Source organism: Melitaea cinxia, chromosome 8 (genome assembly GCF_905220565.1).
Source record: "Melitaea cinxia chromosome 8, ilMelCinx1.1, whole genome shotgun sequence".
Taxonomy (NCBI): Eukaryota; Metazoa; Arthropoda; class Insecta; order Lepidoptera; family Nymphalidae; genus Melitaea; species Melitaea cinxia.
Window position 1 is genome coordinate 14,059,468 of NC_059401.1, and position 25,035 is coordinate 14,084,502.

A 25,035-nucleotide genomic window follows, 5' to 3' on the forward strand; every position below is an offset into this window, starting at 1 on the left:
AATTATTAATCTACATAAATATATATGTATATATAGGTATATATATCTCTCACGGTCAGTTTTGGATTCACCATCGAATTAGAGAAAATAAGCTTTAGTTCGTAATTTGAAGCATGCAATGTTGAAAATAATACGCCTCAACGCTTGAAAATTAAAAAAGGCATGGGCACTCAAGAGTCTATGGATGTTAACATTAAAAAAAAAAAAAAAAAAATATATATATATATATATATATATATATATATATATATATATATATATATATATATATGAAAACCTTCCAGAGAAATATAATTTGCACGGATACTCTAGAGGGATCGTTGCGTACTAAAAGATTCATAGCAAACATCGGGCAGCCTAGCGCAGAACATTTAAATTTTTCAATAAAAATATGTATAATTTCCAAAAATAAACATTTTTAGAACAGTTCATGCATTTTTAATCTTAAAAAATCTTCTAAATTGAGGTGGTAGATCTACCAATTTTGCATTTTACATTCTACCAACTTCTACCAACATTTGGCACATAATCTACTAATTTTCTAAAATTCGGGTTGGCAACACTGGGTTGTTACTTGTGAGTTACTTATATACTCTTTGGTGAGTCAGACTTCAGAGTAAATTGGAGTAAATATGTGTTGTGAGTCGTGAGTGGTTATTGCTAGTGTCTTTTTTCTTTTAATTCTGCTGAAGTATGTGATAATAGTGTAAAATTAAGATTTTAGTTTGTCTCTATCAAATATTTCCTCACGATCTCACAGTTACTGGTGTTGCTCACGTTAAGCATTTTATTCCACGCTATCAACATGCGTAAATGTGTACGTACTATTACAGGAATTATTTAAAAAACAAACGAAATATTTAACGTTACTGCGTAAACGTTTTGGATTTCTTTTAGTTGAAATATCGTGCTGCAACATGGACGACTCGAGTAAATTCCAGCAAATGCAAGATGAAATGTCGAGGTACGTATAACTATTTTCGCACATATTATTTTACATAATTGTACCGAGTACACATTAAAATTCTGCTATTTAGGTTTGAGGCGGAGATCTCTGGATCGGATATGGTTATACGACCAGTGATTGGAGCCGCTACTTTTGGCGCTGTACAGCAACAGCTCGAGCGCTCTGTGCCTCCTCAAGCGGCTATGATGCCTCAGTTCGACCCTTCTGTTATGGGAACGCGGCTGATGTATCCTAGTGTACCACCCCCGCCACCTCCTCCATCTATGATGGTACCAGCTTCTGTAAGTACATAATAATAATAAAGCCTTATTTTAGCTCTATAATAGGGTATTCCACTATGTTTGAAAAAGTACTCCAAAATGTAGATTTTCCAATAAAAAGCCACAAAAACAAATATTTCAGCAAAATAAACACGCTTTCATGCCATAAAATTAAATTACATTTTAAATAAATAAAACCTTTTTTATTTCCACCAAAAACGCTATCAGCCGTTTTGGTGACGTAATTTGGTTAATAACAAAATTCGTGTATGACGTATGTAAGACCGAACTCGTTCAATACGTCAAAAGTTCAATACCTTAAACATATACTCTTTGTCGTTCAACATTAACGGCTACAAATTATTTTGTGTTTTTGTGTAAAATAATGGATTACAATAGCCATTGTTGGTGTGTAGTGTCTAGCTGTACAAATACTAGCATTAAAAAAAAAAACAAGTCTTAATTTAGCAGTAACATAAGGAATAAAACATTACCTAACACTTTCTAAAATGTTTTTTCTAATTAGGTATCCCTGGCACTTACATACAAAAAAAAAAACAGTATAATATAATAAGTAATACTTACAAAGATGTTTTAACATTCCGAAATTCGACAGAACAGAAGTCTGGGTTACATGCAGAAAACTTTGCAACCATCATTGAATCAATTTCTGGCAGATTCGTGCTATCTGCTTTTACAAAATCTTTTTGCATTTTAATAAATAAATAAGTACAAATTAAATGCACTAATGAAAGAGCACAACTATTACTCCTCGAAGTTAAAGTTGATAGATATGTAGCTGTTTACTGACAGAATTTTTTTATTGTCCGTATGATGTCATACCATGGGGGGTCGTGTTTTAAGTCACGTGATATACAGATTAAAATATAAGACTTTCAATTTATTAAAACAATAATGTGCTTTTATGATTCTAAATCAGAATATTTAAGTTTATTTCTACATAACTTTAATTTTTATCAGATTTTATAATTTATTTTTCACTACCGAAAGTACCCTATTATATAACTAAATGAATGCCCCTTCTGGGTAAAAGCCTCCTCCAACTTTCCTACTCCAACACCGGCCACACATCATATTTTTTTGATTTCTTTTTTGTTGCCGTTAATTCAGTGCGCTTTCTTATTAACTCCAATGTGCTGTATTTGAGTATCTTATGTTTATTTCCATTATCATTTCTTATTGATCTAAGGCTATTTGATATTATTTTAACAAGCTTGTTATAATACTTTTGGACATCTTTTAGGTAGTGTAAAGCTTCTACTTCCTTTGACAAGCCTTCTTCCAAGTCTTTTATGTAAGTTTTTATTTCTTCTTCGGTTTTAGGCATTCCTGGAATTTTCTTCAATGTTTTCCTTTTTTTTTATGTCACTAGGTCGGCAAACAAGCGTATGGCTCACCTGATGGATTTCTTGCTCTGTTTTGGTTTTCTTATAGTTAGGGATGCTCTAATATGCTCAATAGCCTATGGTCTCATGGGAAAGTTACTTTATTTAGGACTTCTATATTAGTGATGAGCCTGGATTTGTTGCTCAAAACGAAATCCACCTCATTTTTTATCTTGTTATCTGGTGAAGACCAGATCCATCTTTGACTTTGTTTTTTCTTGAAATAGGTGTTCATTATCGATAATAATTTATGTTCATTGGCATATTGTAGCAATCTTTCACCTCTTTGATTTCTATTTCCATAACCATATAATAAGTACATATATTCAATATATTTTACATATCTAGATATTATTTTACTCTGCACTATTGCAACCGATTTAGAAATTTTCAAGAGTCAAGTGTACTGATATGATATAGACATCTTATCCCTAAAAATCAGCAATGCATCCACAAATCCTCTAATGTTGCTGATGTTGATGGGTGGCATTACCCATTGACATCTGATGCAGTATATGCTCATTTTTGCATTATAAAGAGAAAGTTACAGGTAATTAAAAAAAATATAAATTAGGCTGGTTGATTATGAGATACTTTTTGATGACTAATTTATTGATTTAAAAAAAAATCTTAGGTTGCATTGAAATTATGACTGACTTTTCTGATGCAAATATACCTAATTAGTTTCTCCAAACATGGCTTGATTTTAAAATTCTAATTGCCTCTATTATCTCTCTATGAGTTTTAACACATTTAATAAATGAGATGATTCTATAATAAATCATTAATTATTACAAAAAAAAAAACGTATTCCTAAATTATGTTTGAACATATAACTTTGTTTCTCCAATATTCCTAAAAATAATTAGGTCTATCCTTTTTCTGCTATCTTTCTTCTACATAGAGAAATAGGCCTATGTCCAGCAGTGGGATGTTGCAAACTGAATCATATTATTTGCTGCCATAGACTTACATCATTAACATTTTTAAATATGCCTATAATTTCAATGTGCTTAAATTTTTTAAAATGAGAATTTCTAAAAATACTTAAATACATACACTTCAGAGAAAGTTTGAGCACAATAATAATAGAAAAAAAAAAAAAAAAAAACTATTAGGTAAATATATAGACAATAGGGCGACGATTTATTGGGTTTGGGGTGGAGGGGAGGGATTTACCCTCTGGTACCACTCCCGCCGTTCGAAACCACATGGATATGGATATCTCCATAACCACGGGATTTCACACAGTGGCAGTGGTACCAGAGGATAACTCACTCTAACCCCCAAAACCAAAAGCCCATAAATCGGCGCCCGATTGTCTATAGAGGGGCTAACTATTATTATCTTTATTTTATTAATGGGTAAATCTTTAGATTTTTTTTTTTTTTTTTTTTTTGATGTATTTTCTGCTTTATGGCAATCTGTTCGAAAACAATAAGCCACTTGTTTGGCTGGAACTACCCGATACTCTTATTGTTATCATCGAGAGCCAATTAATCGCTGAAATTTCCAGCAAACCCTCCTCTTGGCTCAGTCTACAAATCTTCGGGCGAGACTGGGAACGCCTTGTCTTTTCAGTCGAAAGTACTGCAGTCCACCCTCTCCACTCAAAGCCCGTGCGAGTTCGTTTGCATGAGTTGCTAGTTTATCCTGGTATTTCAGGCTTGCCCGGATTATTTCCTCACGAACAGTGTTTATGCCTAGGTCAAGATACATGTATTTGTTGCTAATACATTGCGGTATATTGAACATGGTTCTTAGTGCTTTACTTTGGAATCTTTCCAGTATGTCGATGTTACTCCTGCTAGCAGTTCCCCTCAATTGTATCCCATAAGTCCAGATAGGCTTTAAGGTTGCTTTATATACCAACATTTTGCTGGTGTTATTTAGTTGCGAGCTTCGTCCGATTAACCAGTGAAGACCACGAAGTTTCCCATCCAACTGTTTTCTTTTAGCCCAGATGTGCTTCCGCCATGTGAGCCTTCTATCTAGGTGCATTCCCAGGTACTTTGCATTATCTGTTTGAGGTATTTCTTTGTTGTTGAGCTTAACCGGAGGGCAAGTATCTCTCCTAAGAGTAAAGGTCACATGGGCAGATTTGGTTTCGTTTGCTTTGATTCTCCATTGTTTAAGCCATGTTTCTATTTTATTTAGATGACTTTGCAGAGTGTGTGATGCAGTTACTGGGTCGCTATGAGAAGACAGCAAGGCGGTATCATCAGCGTATGTCGCTGTAATGGTTCGATCATCTGTTGGAATATCTGCAGTGAAGACGAGGTACAGGATAGGTCCCAATATGCTACCTTGGGGGACACCCGAGTTGATTTCATAGAGCTCAGAGCTGTCATCATTACATTTTACCTGGAAGCTTCTCCTGTCGAGGTATGATTTTAGTATCCGAAGAAAACAGTGTGGTAGTGACTTTTTGATTTTGAATATAAGGCCCTCATGCCATACCTTGTCGAACGCTTGGCCAATGTCTAAGAACACTGCAGAACAGTATAATTTATGTTCTAAACATCTACTAATAATGTCAACAATACGGTGAACTTGTTCAATTGTGCCATGACTTTCACGGAATCCGAATTGGTGCTGTGGTAGTACGGTACTTAAGTGTACTTTTATTCTGTTTAGAAGTATCCGTTCGAACAGTTTTCCAATGACTGGCAACAGGCTGATGGGTCTGTATGAGTTTGTTTGATCTAGAGGTTTACCAGGTTTGGGAATCATAATTACTTGGGCTATCTTCCACTGTCCAGGAAAGTGTTCGAATCTTAGGCAAGCATTAAATATGTGGACAAGTTTCATTACTGCCTTGTACGGAAACCTCTTCAGAAGTGTTGCATCTATATGATCATACCCAGGCGCCTTCCCTTCCTTCAGTTTTTTAATTTCTTGGAAGATCTCTTTAGGGCTGGTACTTTGCAATGGTAAGCATAGTTGATTTGGAGATTCAAGATAGTTTTTTATTTCTTCAGTACTACAGTAGCCCTCTGGGTGTGGATTAAATACATTGCTCAAGTATTCCGCAAATGTTATCGCTTTCTCCAGGTCAGACCTAGCCCATCCTCCCTTATTGTTATTGATGGCAGGTATGTGTGCTTTTGGGCGCTTCATGTTTTTGGTGACCTTCCACAGCGAATAGCTTGTGTCAGCTGTCGGGTCGAGGTTTGAAAGCATGTTTTGAATTTTGTCGTTTTCCACTCTGTTGATTAGTTTTTTAAGCTCATCGGAGAATTTATTAAATGCTGTTTTATCGTTCGGATAACCTGTGTTTTGCCAGACCTTTCTTAATTGTCGCCTCTTCTTGATTTTTTCCTTTATTTCTTTTGGATAGTTGTTATTTTTTGGTGGCTGACCATTTCGTTTAGTGGTCGCTAAGTTGGCTGCTCTATGTATTAGCATGTTGAGTTTCTCAATCTCGTCCTCTACACCCTCCACCGTCTCGATTTTTGTTTTAAGATTTATTTCTTGTTGTATTATTTCTCTATACTTTTCCCAGTTCGTGGTCTTATTGTTATATATTTTTGGGGAAGGCTCTATTAATTGAATGGTAGAATTAACATTCAGAATTACAGGAGTGTGGTCTGAGGTGAGATCGGTACAGGGCTCTATTGTTATGTAGTTGCCATCCATGTTTTTCGTTATAAAAAAGTCAAGCATGTCAGGTATCTTATTTCTGTCAGTAGGCCAGTAAGTGGGTTCTCCTCCAGACCAGGAGTCCAGTTTCATGTCTTGTGTTGCTATGTGTAGTTGCCGTCCTCTTGTGGTAGTCAACCTGGAGCCCCAGTGCAGATGTTTTGCATTCCAGTCACCAGCACTTACAAATCTTGATCCAAGAGTAGAAAAGTAATCTTTGAAATCCTGAACTGAGATTGCATGCCTTGGGGGACAGTAGACAGCTGAGAAAACTATCTCGCTGTGTTTTTCTAAGACAACTATGGTTGTGGCCTGAATTTTTTCTGTGCGATATTCTTCCTTCAAATAGTGTTTGATATTGTTCTTAATGATAACTGCACTTCCTCCGTGGCTGTTTCCGGCGGGATGGTTTGTTGTATAGGTTTTATAATTATTAAAAACGATGTGAGACCTAGTTGTGAGCCTTGTTTCTGAGATTAGTGCTATGTCAATCTTCTCAATTTCGAGGAAAGTTTCTAATTCTTGACGTCTGTCCGTCAAGCCGTTGGCGTTCCAAGTAACCACTCGGAGATTCAGGATAATTTCTTTATAAGGCTGCTGACTAACTGGACCATGCGGTCCAACATTTTGTCCATCATTTTTTCCACTACTGTAATCATTGTATGTTGTAGTTTTTCCAGCATAGTCTCCATAATAGTACTGAGGTTATTGAAATCGTTGTTTGTCATGTTATTCAAATCATTATTTTTTTGTGCAGGTAGAGTTTGTGGTCCTGTTTTAGCAATTTCAGCATAGGTTTTGTTCGAATTCCTTTGTTGGAATTGAGATCGTGAAATGGAATTATCTATTTTGTTATTTTCGAGGTTGATTATTGGTTGTTTTTGTTTAGGTTTAGGAGCAACTTTTAATATTCTTTCCTTATATTGCTTGTAGATTTTGCATCCTTTGTAACTGGCAGGGTGTTTTTCATTGCAATTTGCACAGGTAGCCTCCGTGTCAGGCTTTTTTATACATTTTGTTGTAGGATGCTCATTACCACATTTGACGCATCGATAAGGTCTGAAACATTGATTTTTTGTGTGGCCGAACCTCTGACATCTTTTACATTGTATAACTTCTTTTTTCTTATAAGGTGCTTCAAATTTAATTTTCATTTGGTTTAAATATTTGACTTCAAATATTTCCTTATTGTTGTGCTGTGGCTCCAAGTCTACATAAAATATGGGAAGTGGTTCTTTTGTAGATCTATGTCTAATGTTGACTATTTGTCTTACTTTATGCCCAACGTGTTCCAGTTCTCTAGTTATTTCTGCCGTATCCTCTGAAGCATGAAGTCCTCGCAGAACCACTCGGTAAGCTTTTTCACTTTTTAGCTGGTAGGTGTAGTGTGATATCTTGTTGGCGATGAAATGTTCCCTAATAATTTTGTATGTTTGGATGTCTTTTGGAATGATTTTTATTATGTGTCCAGATCTAAGTGTGGACATAATATAGAGACCATTGTCTAGAATTTTGTTTAGTACTTCCTTAAGAGACGCGATGTTAATAACGCCTGTTACAAATATAGGCTCGGGTTTAGGAACATAAACTTTTTCTTGTTTGTTGGTTTCCTGAGCACCGATGGTTACATCATCAAGTATCTCAAAGCTGTTCCGAGTTGGTATAACAAATTCAGAAATATTCTTTTGTTTTTTGTTTTTAAATCTTTAGATTAGGGCCCGACGATTTATGGGGGTTGTCGGTGTAGAGACGGGGCCATAAAATCATCCTTTTTTTTTCTTAAAGCTAAAATTATTGGTTTAAAACTTTAATGAATTTTTAGACAAAAAAAAAAGATGAATTATATACTTGATTTTTAAATTTGATTTTCATATTAGTGTAAATATTTTTACATTTTATATTATAAGGTTTTGAATAATGTGATTGAGATGACTTTTGAGCTGACCCGACGATCTTCGCCGAACTTCACGGCGTAAATATACTGCCTTTTTTTATTTTTCTTTTAAATATTTAATCGTGTCCTAATCAGGGTTCGCCAAACCGATTCATAAAGGTAACCGTTTGAAACGGTTACCGTATGAATCGGTTACCGATTGAAACGATTACCGTTTTATTTCGGTTCCAAAACCGCAATAAAACGGTTACCGATTAAACTGTAATACCGAAATATAACGTTATATATTTTGGTTTTAAATGATTCGGAGAAGTAACAGAGGGAGACAAAATCTGTAAGCCATCGTTTGAAATGAAGAATCTGTAATGTTCCTTTGCTTTTATTGATAATGATTGGTTTTTCATAAGACTGGCTTCTTTAACTATGAAAGTAATTAAGTTTTTTCTTTTGAATTATTCGTTATATGCAATGTAAACATTAACGCGAAAAAGAGATGAAAAAAGTAGGCGGCCCCTTTTACACGCTCGCGCGCCGCTTACCTCGGTTTCGATTCGCGGTGCTTTTGATGTCGACTGTTGCCGACGCTACATTTCGCCATTATTTATAAATAACAGTGTGTGAAAGTTACTTGCAAATACAAAGATTTACCAATTTGACGAAAAAATATTACAATGGGTAAGTATCTAATATACGCATATTATTTTATTTTTTACAAAGGACACTGTGATATCTAGAAGGCAATTTTGTATCCAAGAAGGTATGTGTAATACTAAACATTTTTTAATTAATGCTTATTTAATAAATTAATACGTTTTTCTTAATTCATAAAGGTTGTTTGTTTTAAATATCAAAAGGGAATATACATGTGCTTTAAATAAGGGTCAAATATATATGAACAGCTATTTATAAACTGTAACATAGAAGATTTACTCCAGATGCTTTGACCTTGACCAATTAAAAAAAAATGCGTGCGTACAAAGTACACAGGTCAGAAGTGAAACTTCTTTGGCAAACTTATTGAAAAAGTAGGCGGTATCATAATTAAAACATTACTTGGAATAAACTAATTAAAAAAAGACTAATTGAAAATACAAAAAAAAACTAATTGAAAATACGAAAAAAAACTAATAAAAAAAAAATGGTAATTGAAAAAAGCCAAAAAGCTAACGTCACGCGGTGTTCCCAGGCGATCACCCATCTCAGTACTGACAGCGTGACGCGTTGCCGCGTTAGTGGTCGCTCAAATTTTACCCCTCATGCGCCTTCGTTTCGAAGAGGTTTCACTTCAAATATATATATATATAACGCCACATTTATAGCTAATTGAAAGTTCTATAACTTTATTTAAATCAAAAACAGACTGATTGAACTAACAGCGCAAAAATCACGCGCACTTCTGATGAGCTGAGGTTAGACAACGTACACACACTTGTCTAAGGTCTAACCTCAGCTCAAACATTTCTTTATTTTCCAGAGAACGACGATATTACTTTTCAACAAAATAGTCAACCATTTTTCACAGAAACAGAATGTGAGACAGATTGGATGAAACCCCATTCTAGCTCCAGTGCTAAAGGTAAATACTATGACAGACAATGGCAAATCTATATTATGCGCCATTGCTACCCCTTGAGTCCCACGACAAAAAATGCTACTAAACAGTTCATCTCTTAGAAAGAAGTGACGTATTATTTTTCTTTTTAACCGACTTCCAAAAAAGGAGGAGGTTCTCAATTCGATGTTACATCAGAACTTTTGACCGGGTAGACCGATTTCGACAAATTTTGTTTTAATCGAAAGGTGGTGTGTGCCAATTGGTCCCATTTAAATTTATTTGAGATCTAACAAATACTTTTCGAGTTATATCTAATAATGCGTTTTTACTTGACGCTTTTTTCGTCGACCTACATTGTATTATACCGCATAACTTTCTACTGGATGTACCGATTTTGATAATTCTTTCTCAGTTTGTTACCATGATAAGGAAACCAGGATCTGATGATGGGATCCCAGAGAAATCGAGGGAAACTCTCGAAAATCCGTAATAACTTTTTACTGGGTGTACCGATTTTGATAATTTTTAATTTAATCGAAAGCTGATGTTTATCATGTGGTCACATATAAATTTTATCGAGATCTGATAACTGCTTTTTGAGTAATCTTTGATAACGCGTAGTTGCTTGACTATTTTTTCGTCGATCTACGTTGTATTACTTGTCGATGTAATTGAAGTCGGTTTTTTTTTCGTTTGCGAGCAAACACAATTATTATGGTACTAGGGATTGCTTGGTATCATTTTCGTATAAAACGGATACAAGGAATTCATTTTCAATACAAAAAAGCTATGTTCTCATACAAAAAAAAAATATAATGATTTTAACGAAAAAGTACAAAATTGCATCAATTTTTTCAAAAAAAAACCCAGTGCACAATTATAGAGCGAAATACCCCTGCGGTAAGTAGGTCGCGGGATTTCGAGGTAAATAAAACTATAAACAATGTTATATTGATTTTTTTTATTTCTTTTTCAGATAATTCGCATAAACGGAAGAATAATCAAATAAAACCATTAGGAGATCAACATTCACCATCTAAATATTCTAAATCAATTAATACGCAGCAGTCAAAAAATCAAGTAGATAATAATAATGACCGTTCTCCTCCAGAAAAACATAATAATAGTATATGTCAACTATGTAATCGTCTCGAAAATCCCCAAGACAAAAGAAATTTTTATTTTGGTAATCTACTCGCCTACGAATTAGAATTGTTACCTCCTTGTTTACGTTCTGAAGCCTACATTTATATCTTAAGGTACATTGATATGTTAAAAAATAATCATCAGCCAAGAAATGACAAGAACTAGTTAGGTCAGATTCATCTACTTACAAGAAAAGTCAAAAACAGGGTTTCTGAAATAAATAATTAATACTAACTTTATCATCATTAATAATAATCTTTTCAGTACTTATCAATTAATTTTGTTTCTAAGTGCGTTAAAGTTTAGTAGTAATCAATTAATAATGATGATGAAGTTAGTATTTATTATTTCAGAAACCCTGTTTTTAACTTTTATCATATAAATATAACATTTTAGCCTATTTGATTTTATAATAACATCAGCAGATATTAAAGAGATCTTATTATTTTCGCGTCAATTTTTTGCATTTTTTTATTTGAATTATGATGTTTTGTAAATTATAAAAAAAATCTTTCAATTACTCTAATTTTGTAACAAAATATAATACTTTGATTTGTTGTCAACAATAAAAACGTTACTATGAAATGAGTATTTTTTTACTTTATAATTAAAACTTTAAGCTTATTCCTAATCAATTAGTTACACGTATTTAAGTTATTCTTTTATTTTAAAGTAAATCTTGATTGCATTTTACTAATATAATATTTTTGACAGTTTGGTCTAGCAAACGGTTTCGTAAGGGTGTCAAAATAAATTTAAGGGTGGAGAATAGCCGCTCTACTGTTACTTGTGTGGCGGGTGCCGCCAAAATTATCTGAGCTAAATCTGCCAGTACATTATTCGGTAATTTTGATGACCAAAATTCCAAAGCATTTTCCGTTATTGCAAGTCTGGGAATCGAAAGGTACTCATTCAATAAAGTATCGATATCTAGTAGAAAAGACCTAGGTGAATCTTGAGTTTCTTTCAAAATAGATTCTAAGGTCATTAGATCAGCCTTAAAATTATTGTCACTACATGGTGAATCTGGCAATACAGCGATAGAACCTCGAGAGCAATCTGGTATCGCAAGGTCAACTGGAGTATCGTCTTGCGATTCACTGCTACGATCTGAACGTACTTTAAGAAGCTGCTGATATACATCTTTTATTAACATTTTTGCAGTGATGATTTCCTCATCTGACAATATTATTTTAAGCCGCGGATCCAAAAAAATTGCTGGGAGAAATGCTTTGTTCGCAAGTAAGGTTTTCTCTCGTTCTGTCATTGAAGACACAATATTTATAGCCAGATCGAAATGGATCCTCTCCGTTTTGTTTTTACATATTAGCCATATAGAATAAAAATCACTCAACGTTATTTTTTCACTCTGAAGACGTACGGTTGCTTCTTGGGAAGGTTCGAGGCACAAAATTATATTAGCTATGTCGTTCCACGTATCATCATTTAGCAATCCGGCTACTTCTTCGCAATCATCACAAATGCTTCTTAAATTTATTAGGCTTTTTAGCATAAAAAAAGTTGAAAGCCAACGAGTGGGACAATCTAGGACCGGCTTTTTCAAATTTAGATTATTTATTTTTTGTCTTAGATTAGGGCGTCGTAAGATTTTTACTGCCTTACGACAGTTGTCTATTGTCATTTCAGAATCACGTTTTTTTTTAAAAGCATCTTTAATGCATAATTGTAGAGTGTGCGCTGCACAAGGTAATGATCTAATTTCAAAAGAATTTTCTTCCTCAATATTTATGTTTGGAATTGATAAGTCTAGACCATCGAAATTATTGGCATCATATACTATATCTCCGTCAACTTCATCACAAATATTATCGTCATCTGAATCTATGTAGTCATTTTTATTCAATAATTTTGCAATTTTTAGATAGTTAGCACCATTATCTGTGGTTATGGAATATATATTTGATATAGGTATTCGATAGTCTGCTAATACTTCAAGAAGTTTGTTTTTCAAATTTTCAGCCGTTTGTCTTTCGTACATTTCTAAGATAGCAAGATTACGAATAACTATAGTCGACTTTTTCATATACTGAGCATTTATTCCAATAAACTGTCGGTCATTGCATGTTGCTGAATCCATTTTCAGCGAAATTAGCATTTCTTTCAATTCGGCTGAAATTTTGTCTTTAATTTCATATGCCTTGTCTGCTACCAGTGGTTTTATTTTTTTTGCGTTTGCTATTTCTGTATAATGTGGTGATATTGTACTTAAAATTTCTTTGAAGGCCTCATCTTCGAGTAACTCAAAAGGACGTCCATGAACTGTCACCAACTTAATGCAACAGTTTATCAATTTCTCTTTCAAAATCGTATCTTTATCATGTTCAGTTTTTTTTGTGGACGGTACAATCGCTTGATTTTGTGATTCATTTATTATAGTAATTTGACGATACTCTACAATGTGTTTTAGTCGCAAATGGCTTGTTAGATTTGAGGCATGATTACTCTAAAAAAAAAAAAAAACAATTTGTTAATGTTATATAAACCTTGCATGATGAAATTGATAACAATTTTCGAATCATAATGATATATATATATATATATATATATATATATATATATAATAATAATTCCTCTGGAATTCGATAGAACGACCCTCAGCATTTCATATATGCGAGCTACTCACTACGACTATAAAAAGAGCCCGAGCACGGTGTACTTTAGTTAAATGGCCTCGAATTTATGGGGTCCTGGGGGAGAGGGGGTAAAGGGAGGGGGAGGGTGGGTTTTTTACCCCCCTCGTAGTGTGCTTTTCGCGTAAACCCCGTGGTTTCGAAGACATCGTGTTTGAAGTTTTGAGGTTAACTTTACGTGATTCAGAGATATTACAATACCTTAGAGCTCCGCGTCTGACTCCACCTTAACTCCGGTGCTGCGGGAAGTGCACTCATATGCTCCGTTCACCAACTTTCACACTTAATTTTCGAACAAATTTACGTAAAAACGATCTCGATTGCAAGATCAACAAACGATACGAAGTAACGCTTAACGACTGACAAATCGACACTTTTAAACAAAATAACGCGTCACTTAGCATTTCCTTTAAAACTATTTAAACACAAATTCATTATTTTTATCTAAATAACTGTATGTAAATTAATAACACAATAACAATTGTTAAAAATATCAATGGTTAAAGTTTTGAAACTAGAATAACGCTTAGCTTCGGCGCTGCACCCGTCATAATACACTTAACCGAAGGCACCCGTATCACAGTGTTGCCGTTGTCATAAAATTATGCCGGCGCGACATAATTTCGTTAAAAAAACCCTAACTTATTTAACTTCAAAATTACACCATTTATCGACATAATTTCGTTACAAAAAAAAAATAACCCTAACCTATCTAACTGCAAAATTACACCGTTTATCGACCTAATTTCGTTACTTATTATTATTATTTTTAAATTAACCTACCACCTTTGTGGTTAGAATAACGCTTGGCTCCGGCGCTGCGGGAAGTGCAGCCCTCCGCGCCTCCGCGGCTCAAAAAAAAAAACACTCTAGGGGTGGGGCAGACCAAGACCACGTGGACAGTGGGGTGCTCCGATTCGGTTTTGGGTATTTTTCGAATTTCTAAACCTACATTCTAGCACGCAATGTTACTAATTTTATTAGAATATTATGTTTGACGCGTTATTTTGTTTAAAAGTGTCGATTTGTCAGTCGTTAAGCGTCACTTCGTATCGTTTGTTGATCTTGCAATCGAGATCGTTTTTACGTAAATTTGTTCGAAAATTAAGTGTGAAAGTTGGTGAACAGAGCATATGAGTGCACTTTCCACAGCACCGGAGTTAAGGTGGAGTCAGAAGCGGAGCTCTAGGGTATTGTAAATTTGTAATATCTCTGAATCACGTAAAGTTAACCCCAAAACTTCAAACACGATATCTTCGAAACCACGGGGTTTACGCGAAACGCACACTACGGGGGGATAAAAAACCCACCCTCCCCACCACCCTTTACCCCCCCACCCCCATTTCACCCCATAAATTCGAGGCCACTTAACTAACAAATGACCTGAATTTAGTAAAAAGCGGTTATTTTAATATTAGAAACAGACACTCCAATTTTATTTGTATAGATTAGGAAAAACTTGAAAAATGAGAGTAAATTACTTACCTTTAGTTTTTTCCCACATAACTTGCAAGTGGAGATTTTTTCAGAATCGTTCCAATCAAAATGCCTATGCACAGCGTTTGATTTTCGGCGTGGCATTATGTTTTCATTAACAAGCTAAACAACTCTTGACTTAATAGTAAACATGTAAAAACTTGCTCGCGTCACGCCCGGGGCCTGTTGTCTATCACAAATAAATAAGTTTTAAGTAAAATCACGCAACACACGGGAGCGAATTAGATAGAGATATCGTGTATGTCGGCGATACACCAGAGTTTCCTCGTTCGGAGTCCATTAAAGTGAAAAAGTACACTAAGATTTTCTCGGTTTATTACCGCACAGCTGCTCGTATAGAACAGCTTGATCTTTTCATAAATCAACTGCTTTTATAGTTATCTTACAATCAAATACAACTCCTTTTAAAATTAACAAATAAAATTAGATACTGTAAAATAATTCTTGAATTACATCTTAATATTTATAATAAATGTTTTAACGAATTTAAATAAGTTAAAATGATTTATATAATATAAAGGTTACTTAATTTAATCTGAACAAACATTAATGTGAACAAACATTAGTCAATGTAAAGATGGCGCTGCAAGCAAGATTCGAAATGAAATTACAAAAAGACTTATTGCATAAAATAATAAAATTCAGTACAAAATAATTATATTAATAATAACAGATATAAATTCGAATATTTACACAGTAAATTGAGTATTTTAACAATAAATGAAACATCAAACGTCTTCAAAACATTCAAACAGTCAAAACAGTGTCTATTAAATATCAGATCTCAATAAGTAACGGTTTTATGTTTACAAAGTAACTATTTAAATCTTATACATTTCAGATATTCCTATAATATATTCACTTTAACAATAAACTAAAACATAAATAGTATATAATAGTATATAATAATAGTTTCCAATTATTGCCGATAGTTGGCGATTTGCGCCCATAAGTACGTTCGGTGTGAAACTCTCCTACAATATCGTAATTCGAAAATATTCATACAAACTAACGCCATCTTTTGGACGAGGAGGGTGAGTTCGGGGTGATATATTAATGTGCCAAAAATAGATGGCAGTAGCAGCAGTAGAGTCGAATTTTTGCAAATATAATTAATTTAAATAATCAATCAAACATGTTTTGTAAGATTCATAGGTATAAAAAAATATATTATAAAATATAAGTATATTTTAATTTATCTCCAATATTTTTTTGCCGTGGCAATATTATTGAGGCCCATCGTGCGTTAGTCGGCCATATTTGAATTTTGAATCACTGTTTTTTTGTGTTTGATGTGTTCGTTGTGATTTGAATTTTATTGTGTTATTCCCTACGTTTTGACTTGTTTACGGACTTTTTGATCTTCTATGTGTTACGACATCATCTGGCTTGTTACTTGGACCCCGGACTGATTGCATGACTGTTAACTTGGCTCTTTATTACACGGATTACAATTTTTGCAATTTTGATTAAGTACTTATTTTAAAATGCCGAAATCAGCTGAATTAAAATGTTATTTCAAATGTGATATTGATGGTGAGTATTCAAATTATTTAAAGAAACGTTTCAAAGCAGTATTTAGACATTAAGTTTTATACCAAGATTACTCTTTTCTTCTCTATTCTACTTAGTAAAAAATTTTATAAAAGAGAAGTAATTAATTTGTATGCCATTTTAAAATTTGGTTAGCAAGAAAAACAGCCTATAAATCATTTGGCAAGCATACAAGGATTTTTTCAGTAATAATAAAATCGGGCTGCAAAATTTGTTCTTTATAAAATCATAATAATAGTTAGTAATTTAAACATAAGCAGGCAGCTTGTCTTATTGTGTATCTGCAAAAAAAAAACAGTCATAGTGCAAAATAATTATTTGGTGGAGCAAGATTGATTGGCATTCATATTTAAATTTTGGTTAGCAATAAAAATAGATTACGTTTTTTTTTTTTCATAATCAGCAGTGTTCGTTAAAACTGGGTGGGACGGTTATAAAAATAAAGCTATATATATGACACTATCCCAATATTACTAAATAGGGATCCCTTTCTTTTGAATTTTTGTTTTTCTAATTTAATTTTGCAGTTAGGTATTTTTTGGCATACTATTTCAGCAGGCACAATTATCGTAAAGGCTTATATTACTAGCACACGGGTCACTCATTGCTGCTTTTACATATATTCAGCCGCAAAAAAAAAATACTATAACTGTTCAGAGACAATAAAAATTGCAGACGGATTTAGAAATATTTGCTGACTATATGTTGCTGCCCAATTATACTAGCTAATCAGTAATATTTTTTTGCTAACAATGATACAAATACTTTGCAAACTGTTTAAATCACACCCTTAATAAAATAGAAGTAATAATTAACTCTTTTTATTCCTTTCATTGCATTTAGAATTCATTATTATGTCTCTTTAGTATTACTTTTATGTATATAGCAATATTTTAAGAATATTAAAAATTTTCAGGACCCTTACATCGCTTTCCCAAATGGGAATATCCTCATACATAGAAGTTAAACCAATGAAAATTTTGAAATTTTGATAGAAATGATCATGTTAAAAAACAAGCATCCGATTATTATAATAAAAGATGAAAATAAACAATAGTTTTATAAATTCTATATGGTACTGGTGTTTTATTTTTAAACCCTCGATTTTCTGTTAATATTAGGTAAAATAGAATTAATTTGAAATCAAATTTTTAATACTTAACACAAAAAAAAATAGAAAATACTCTTAATGTACATACTTGTAAAAATTAATGATAAATATAAAATACTTTTCACACTATTTCCACCAATTTATTAATACAAACTGTAGATTAATAAATAAGTGGAAAAAGTGTGAAAAGTACATACAGTAAATAATTTGAATAATAATCATTCTGGTAAAAAAAAGAAATAAACAGCGGCATCTGTAGTATTATTATAGAAATAAAATTGTACGTGCACGGCATCTTTCGGTGGGGGAGGTCGTGATAAGTGTATAATCTATAACGGGAATTGCCCGCTTAAATTTACGACGCGAACGTTATGCCTACTACCGGTTTATTTCGTTACTGTATTACCGATATGATTCGGTTACCGAATGATTCTCTTACCGTTATTTTGATTCGATAAGTACCGTTTTATAAAGGTAAATAACCCATACCGGAATATCCCTGGTCCTAATAAATTACTCATTGTGATGCATTTTTCAATCGCTTTGAACTTACATACGCTTTGATTATCAATTTTTATTTAAATAGATTCCTGTGTATATAATTTATTAAAAAAAAAATACAATAATATTAGGTATATTAATTACTAAGTTTGAACTTATTTAACACATATAAAAACCACATTCCAAGTTCGAAGTTTTTTACTTTATTTTTTTATTTTTATTATATTGAAAGCCAACAATGTACAATGTTACATTTTTTTTAATAAAAAATTTAGTTTTAATATTTCTTTATACATTGCAATTATAGGCTAACGCAACAGACCTTAGGAGATATCTATCTTAGTGTTATAAAGAGGAAAGATTTGATTGTTTGTTTGTTTGAAAAATTCTTTCAATGTTGGGAAGCAACACTATTCGCGTGTGACATAGGATATATAATATTCTCAAAAAAATTAGGCAAAAAATATTTTGTAATTTTTGTTAAATACCCGTGCGAAGCCGGCTTGGGATGCTAGTGATACTAAAAAACTACGTGGTAGATAAGAAATATCTTTTGATGTTTAATTCGAAGCAAAATAGATAAAAAGTAAATATATTTTTGTATTTATTTTCCAGGTACAGAGACTGCGACCAACAGGGCCACCTGACCCTTACCCTGGACCTATGCCGTTCCTACGACCTGGACTACCAGGTCCTCAACTCATACCCCCACCACCCCCTAAACCTCAGCCCGTAGTGTTGTCAGCGGCGCCCAAACTGTACAAACAGCCCAAGGATGATGAGCAGAAAAAAGAGAAACAGGAAAGCAAAAAACGGGTAATTATTTTCATTTTTAAAATTTAATACCTGATATTTCAATATTATATACAAATGACAGTCATTTTAATAGAACGCATATTAATTAATATATACACTTAAATGAAAAAAAAAACCATTAAGTATTACATTATTTGTTCAAATAAAAAAAAAGTTTGAAATATATTGAGCACATTATTATATATTTAATGACTTGAGGTGATAAAGGCTGACAATATGTGAAATTTAGGTAGCATTAGTTACGTAAATGATAATTAATAAATTTACTTCTCAATGTCTTTAACGTTGTCATTACGAAATCTATTACAATATACAATGAAGTTTTTTTCCTCAGAAACGTGAGCGCCCACCGACCCCACCTCGGGTTTCGCCACCTGTGCAGGAAACTCCGCCGCCGGCCCCGGCACCGCCCCCTGTTCTAACGGAAACTAGCGCTCCCAAAGGAAAAAAGGAGAAAAAACATAGAAAAGTATGCAAGTTTTCCTAAATCGCTTTATTTATGACAGAAAACATAGCTCAGAGAGTAAATTGAAAATCTAGTCAAATTCACCTTTCCACAATTCCACCAATGTTTGAAAGCAAAAAATAATAAGGACATAAATAAGGACAATGATGTCTTTTTTGGAAATTACAATACTTGTTTTGAAAAAAAATTGAATTAGTAAAAAATTTAATTTGAAGACTTGAAAATTATTTCCTTACCTTTATATTAAATTTTAATATCTTCATTTAGTATAAATTTTGCTGATTTTTTCTGTTACTAACTGTTTCTATATTTGTTTTTTATTGTATGCTGTTTAAACATAATAACTTATCATCAAAATAATATATATTTTTATTTTTTTATTATTCCCAGGTGGTGAGGACGGCTGGTGGTCAAGTTTGGGAAGATGTGACTCTACTAGATTGGCCTGATGATGATTTTAGAATGTTCTGCGGGGATCTCGGTAACGATGTTACCGATGAACTTCTGGTAAGTTATTTATATAGTTTTAATATTTTGTCTACATAATCAGTGTATGTATTCCTATAGAACTAAGTAATGCTAGCTAACACGACGAACTAGTATAATATTATATATTCTTTATTGCACTAAGTAATTTTACTATAGTCATTATAATATAGGAAGTTGGCAAGGACGAATTTATCTCTAAAACATTGTCCTGACAATAACAACCTCAAAAAAATATGTAATTTTGGTGCAGTCATTTTAATGCGCACGGCCAAGTAGTGGAAATCCCTGCTGGCGTCTGTATTTCCGAGTTCATACAATCCGAACATGTTTAAAGCGCGAGTGAACAGGCTTCTTCTGGGCGAGAGTGGGCTGAGCTCCATCGTCGACCTCGTCTCTGCTCTAGATTGGGGTCAAGAGTAAGCCCAAAATATAAAAAAAATGTATTTCCTGAAGTATACGGAACTACCCTAAGCCACCCCCCCCCCCTTCCTACATATAAAAAAATGCTTACAAAACATTCCATTTCTATTATATTTTAAAGAGTTTTGTTCAAAAAACGAGTGTTTTTTGGGATGTAGAAACTGGGCTAAAGATATTGCATAAAGTAGCAATCCCAATAATCTTTAAAAAATATTCGACATAATCGTTTCTAATACTATTTACCATTACTCACCATCACTTACCATTCTCAACCAAGAATGTTCTCAAATATTGAAGTAATATAAATAAATAAAAACAAATTGCTAAAAGTGCTAAGCAAAAAACTCGCGAGTGGTACTAATTGTAGCCGGTTTTTTTTTTTTTAATTTTCTAATTTGAAGAAAGGAAGGAATTAATCAATACATGAAATATTTTAGAGTACTATACAACAGTTAAGAGCTGTTTTATAAAAAAAAATAAAAAATTGCGACTTTTTTTTAATTTATAATGTTTATAATTTTTCAGACACGGACCTTTGGCAAGTATGCATCGTTTCAAAGAGCCAAGGTGATCAGAGACAAGCGAACAAACAAAAGTAAAGGCTTTGGTTTTGTAAGCTTTAAGGATCCCGGTGATTTCATCAAGGCAATGAAAGAAATGGATGGTAAGTTTTTTTTATATTAGATTTGTTGTAAACTAACCCTGCTGGTGAGCAAATACCGTACCATATGCATGCTAATTTATTACATTTTTTTTTAAATAACTCATACTTTGATAGTCAAAAATAAAAAGAAAAATGTCTACCATATAAAAGTGCTACTATTCTGTAATACATTTTTCTTTACTACATGCTCCAATGTACTCTCCTAGTAGGCTCTGAAAGTACCGATGTTTAACAAATAACTCAACAATATCTAAATTAATAGGCTTTATAATAATATCAAACTCAGTAATAGTGCTACACAATAACATTAACTGCCCGTAATCTAATAGGTGTCAAAACACGTGGGTGGAACTGCGAAACGCGTCTAGTGTTATATATTTTAAAAACGATTTTGACCGATTAATTAATAGTAACCTTTTTATATATCCAAGGTTTTTGCCTATCGGCAATTTGTTATAAGAATAAGCTGTTGAAAATACTGTAGTCGTTTTTCACATAATACGTCAGAGGCGCCGTGGCTTAGTTGGTTAAAGCGCCTGTCTAGTAAACAGGAGATCACGAGTTCGAATCTCGTCGGGGCCTAGTGATAAAATTTTTTTTTTTGTTTAAATTTAACTTTGTAAAAATTTGGTTTAAAAAAAAATGAGTTAATCTAATTTGCATTAGACCAAATATAGGCTAATTATTATTAGCCCTGAATATTTATTTGTTGTAAACATTAAAATTTATATATTTTTTCTACTTGTAAGTACATTTTGACACTGTAATAAATTGTATTTATCGTCTTTTTTACACTGTCTTAAACCTGTTAACAAAGAAAAAAAACCTTATTAAGCAATATACATAAAAAAAATACAAACCAACATATTTTCGTAAACTAAAATCTTGTACGTGAGCTTGAGCATATGGTTAGTTATACAGATTATTCCTAATATATATTTAAATTAAAAAAAAAAATTAATTGTCTCATATTAACTAATTTAATAGACCCAAAATGTTTCAATCATTGTACAAAGGCCCCGACGAGATTCGAACTCGTGATCTCCTGTTTACTAGACAGGCGCTTTAACCAACTAAGCCACGGCGCCTCTGACTTACTGTGTGAAAAATACCAAGACGTATTATCGGAACTACATAATTCCATTAGAAATAATTAAGAGTTTATTTTGCTGGTGTCTGATAAAATAAATCTGATACATAAGTTTTTGATAGGATTTATCAAACGGATTTTAATCATCAAATAATAAACAATTTTGATTTCACGGATTTCAAATAGGAATGTCTGGAAAGTACTATTGAATCGTGAAAATAAAAATTATTTCATGAATTTTTCTTGTGGATACCGTAATACGTAAGATAGCTTATGAGTAACCAATGAAAGAAGCAAAAGAGGCACTTAAATGGCTATATTATCGATAAGTAATTACAAGATTTTGTGTTTTATTTAAACCAAGGAACCAATATAATAGCATGGTACTAGAAAAGTTCTGTAGCAAGTAATCAAAATATTTTCTCATAAGATTAAGTTATTCTTTACTGTCTCTCAGATATTTTTATTTATAATATATAAATCCAAAAGTTATAATATATCAAATGCTTGTTAAACCTATCTGTAACCTTTTATCCCATATAAATTTTATCATTGTTTATACGTCCTTAGTATATTAGCTTGTCTAATTAAAAACAATGCAGTGCACCAAAATTCATCTTTTTTTATGTGACTTAAATTTATAAAATAGGAATATTTGCAACAAATTTTCACCTTAAATTCGTGGAATAATAATATTATTTTTCTTTTATTTTTACTTACAATTATTGATCTTTTATTATCCGACTACAAAAACATTTTTAATTTTTACTTTTATATTTAATTTTTTTACAGGTCGCTACGTTGGCAGTCGACCAATCAAGCTAAGAAAAAGTACTTGGAAAAATCGCGCCCTTGATGTCGTACGCAAGAAAGAGAAAGAAAAGGCAGCCCTTCTCGCTTTACTCATGTCCGGAAATAAGAGCTGACAAAATTAGTTTATCATGAATAAGGACCTGTATCACCGGTTTTGGATAACGCTGTTTGACGGATAACGGTATCCAACAGATAAGTTTTGATGTATTATTTCTTTTTCCCATCAAATTTCACTATACCTCCTGCTGTTAGTCAATTCGTAACTTATACTTATATAGAACTGGTGAAACCGGCCTTAAGTCAAATGTAATGCAATGTTTTAATTCTATTGTTAGTTTTACTTTATTGTAACTTAGCGCCTAATAAAAATATGTTTATATAATCATGACTTATGTTTTGTCATTCCTTCCATTTCTTTATTTTTTCTTTTCTGCTTTGTTTTGATACCAGCCAGGCCTCGAGCTTTCATATGCATTAATTTTAAACAAACAAATGTGCAGTTTATCGTCATAAAATTTTCTTGTTGAAGTATTTTTTAGTTAAAAGGATTCATACTTACTTTTATGATCACTGTACTTAATAATTTCATTTCAAATGTCATGATTTCAGATAAACAAACAAAAAATTTATTAAGGTAAATTAAAAGTAAAAACGCAAAAGTACAAGTTAAGAGCCATTTCACAATTTTACGCTCTGCAAGTTTAGGTAAATTTGGTCGCATCGCGCGAGTCGTACGAGCCGCGCGATCTTTGTGCTAGTACGTATAGTGTGACAACCAAAAGACCATCGTGATCATTTTCTGATGTATAATAAAAATTATAACTATGGTATAAAATGTTTTTTACATAATTAATTTGTTAAAAATTTCAAGTATGTTATATAACAACAGTCAATAAATTTAAAATAAAAATATAAAATCAATTTTATGAAACAATTTTTTTTTAAATTGATTTAGTTTTTCAGTTTACGAATGAATCTAATATTTACGATATGAATAAAATAGCATTTTATGACATCGACACCGACAAACATATTAATTAACAAATAACAAGACAAACAGATTGAAATGCCTATTTGTATTGATAATGTGAGATAAGAAAATTAAATTATACATTTGTTTACAGAAATTATCATTATATTATTTTACAGTCATTTTCGTAATATGTTTATTTTATTTATATTTTATTATGAAAGTATCAAATGCGGTTTATCCGGTATAACAACGGGCGCTTGGCGCGTGTGAGCGAAAGAGACGGCTGCGCAGAATTTGGCGTGGACCTTACCTCTAAGAGCGCTAGCGCTCGACTGATTTACTGGGCTTGATGCGTGGTAATATATACTATCTTTTTATTATTTAATATAAAATGTATTAAAAATGATCACATCTTTTAATTTTTTTTTTTTTTTTTTTTTTTGTATTCCTTAATGATGTAAGTTTACTTTGATGAAGATAGTTCGTTAAAATTTCTTAGTTTTCTAAGAAAAATATCGCTTTTAAAATTGTACTTATTTGGAAAATATTTGTAACTCTAATTTTTTTTATCGTTTAATAGAGATACAAATTGAATAAAAATCTGCGATAGTGCGCAACAAAATTATATTCCACATATTACGTATTTTTTAAAAATGGTTTCAACGTAGAGGTTATTGAAAAGTAGGACTTCAAAGTATACATTGCGACCGTTTACCCAGGGAGGAGGCTGATGAAAAGGTTAATAATTTTATACACATAATATAAATCAAAATTCTGATCTGACTATGGACTACAACAAAGGTTGCTCTATTATATTTCAAGAATATAAATTACATTATTGCATCCAACACTGAGATTAACGACGTCAAAATATTACAATTTCGCGGATTGTTACAGATTTTTGTGAAATGGCTCTTAACCAAATTACAAACCAATAACAGTAACACACTCTCTCATACTATAGTAACAAATCTTAACAATAATAATGGAAATTATAAAAAATTGCGAAAAATATCTTATAAAAAGAAAATTAGTACACAACAAGAAATTCATTAGTATAAAAATTAAATTCATTGGTATTAAAATTACAAGTAGGATTAAATAAAACAATAAAATTCAA

The 25,035-nt window shown here is 32.4% G+C and overlaps 1 protein-coding gene, 1 long non-coding RNA gene and 2 other non-coding genes across 4 annotated transcripts; 3 read left to right on the top strand and 1 right to left on the bottom strand.

Annotated features, from left to right (window-relative positions):
* Positions 1 to 585: 585 nt before the first annotated feature.
* LOC123655876 (RNA-binding protein 42) lies at positions 586 to 23,324 on the top strand. The gene is made up of 8 exons (XM_045591622.1): positions 586 to 817; positions 898 to 964; positions 1,038 to 1,248; positions 18,800 to 19,000; positions 19,335 to 19,469; positions 19,857 to 19,973; positions 20,901 to 21,039; positions 22,922 to 23,324. Exons 1-8 carry the CDS (start codon positions 814 to 816, stop codon positions 23,053 to 23,055), a joined length of 1,008 nt encoding a protein of 335 aa, XP_045447578.1. The 5' UTR covers positions 586 to 813; the 3' UTR covers positions 23,056 to 23,324.
* On the top strand, positions 16,340 to 17,643 carry LOC123655877. Its single transcript, XR_006743460.1, has 2 exons — positions 16,340 to 16,554; positions 17,489 to 17,643. It is a non-coding gene; the product is annotated as an uncharacterized LOC123655877 (long non-coding RNA).
* Positions 21,548 to 21,621, top strand: Trnat-agu. Its single transcript has one exon. It is a non-coding gene; the product is annotated as a tRNA-Thr (tRNA).
* Positions 22,054 to 22,127, bottom strand: Trnat-agu. The gene has a single exon. It is a non-coding gene; the product is annotated as a tRNA-Thr (tRNA).
* Positions 23,325 to 25,035: the final 1,711 nt, after the last annotated feature.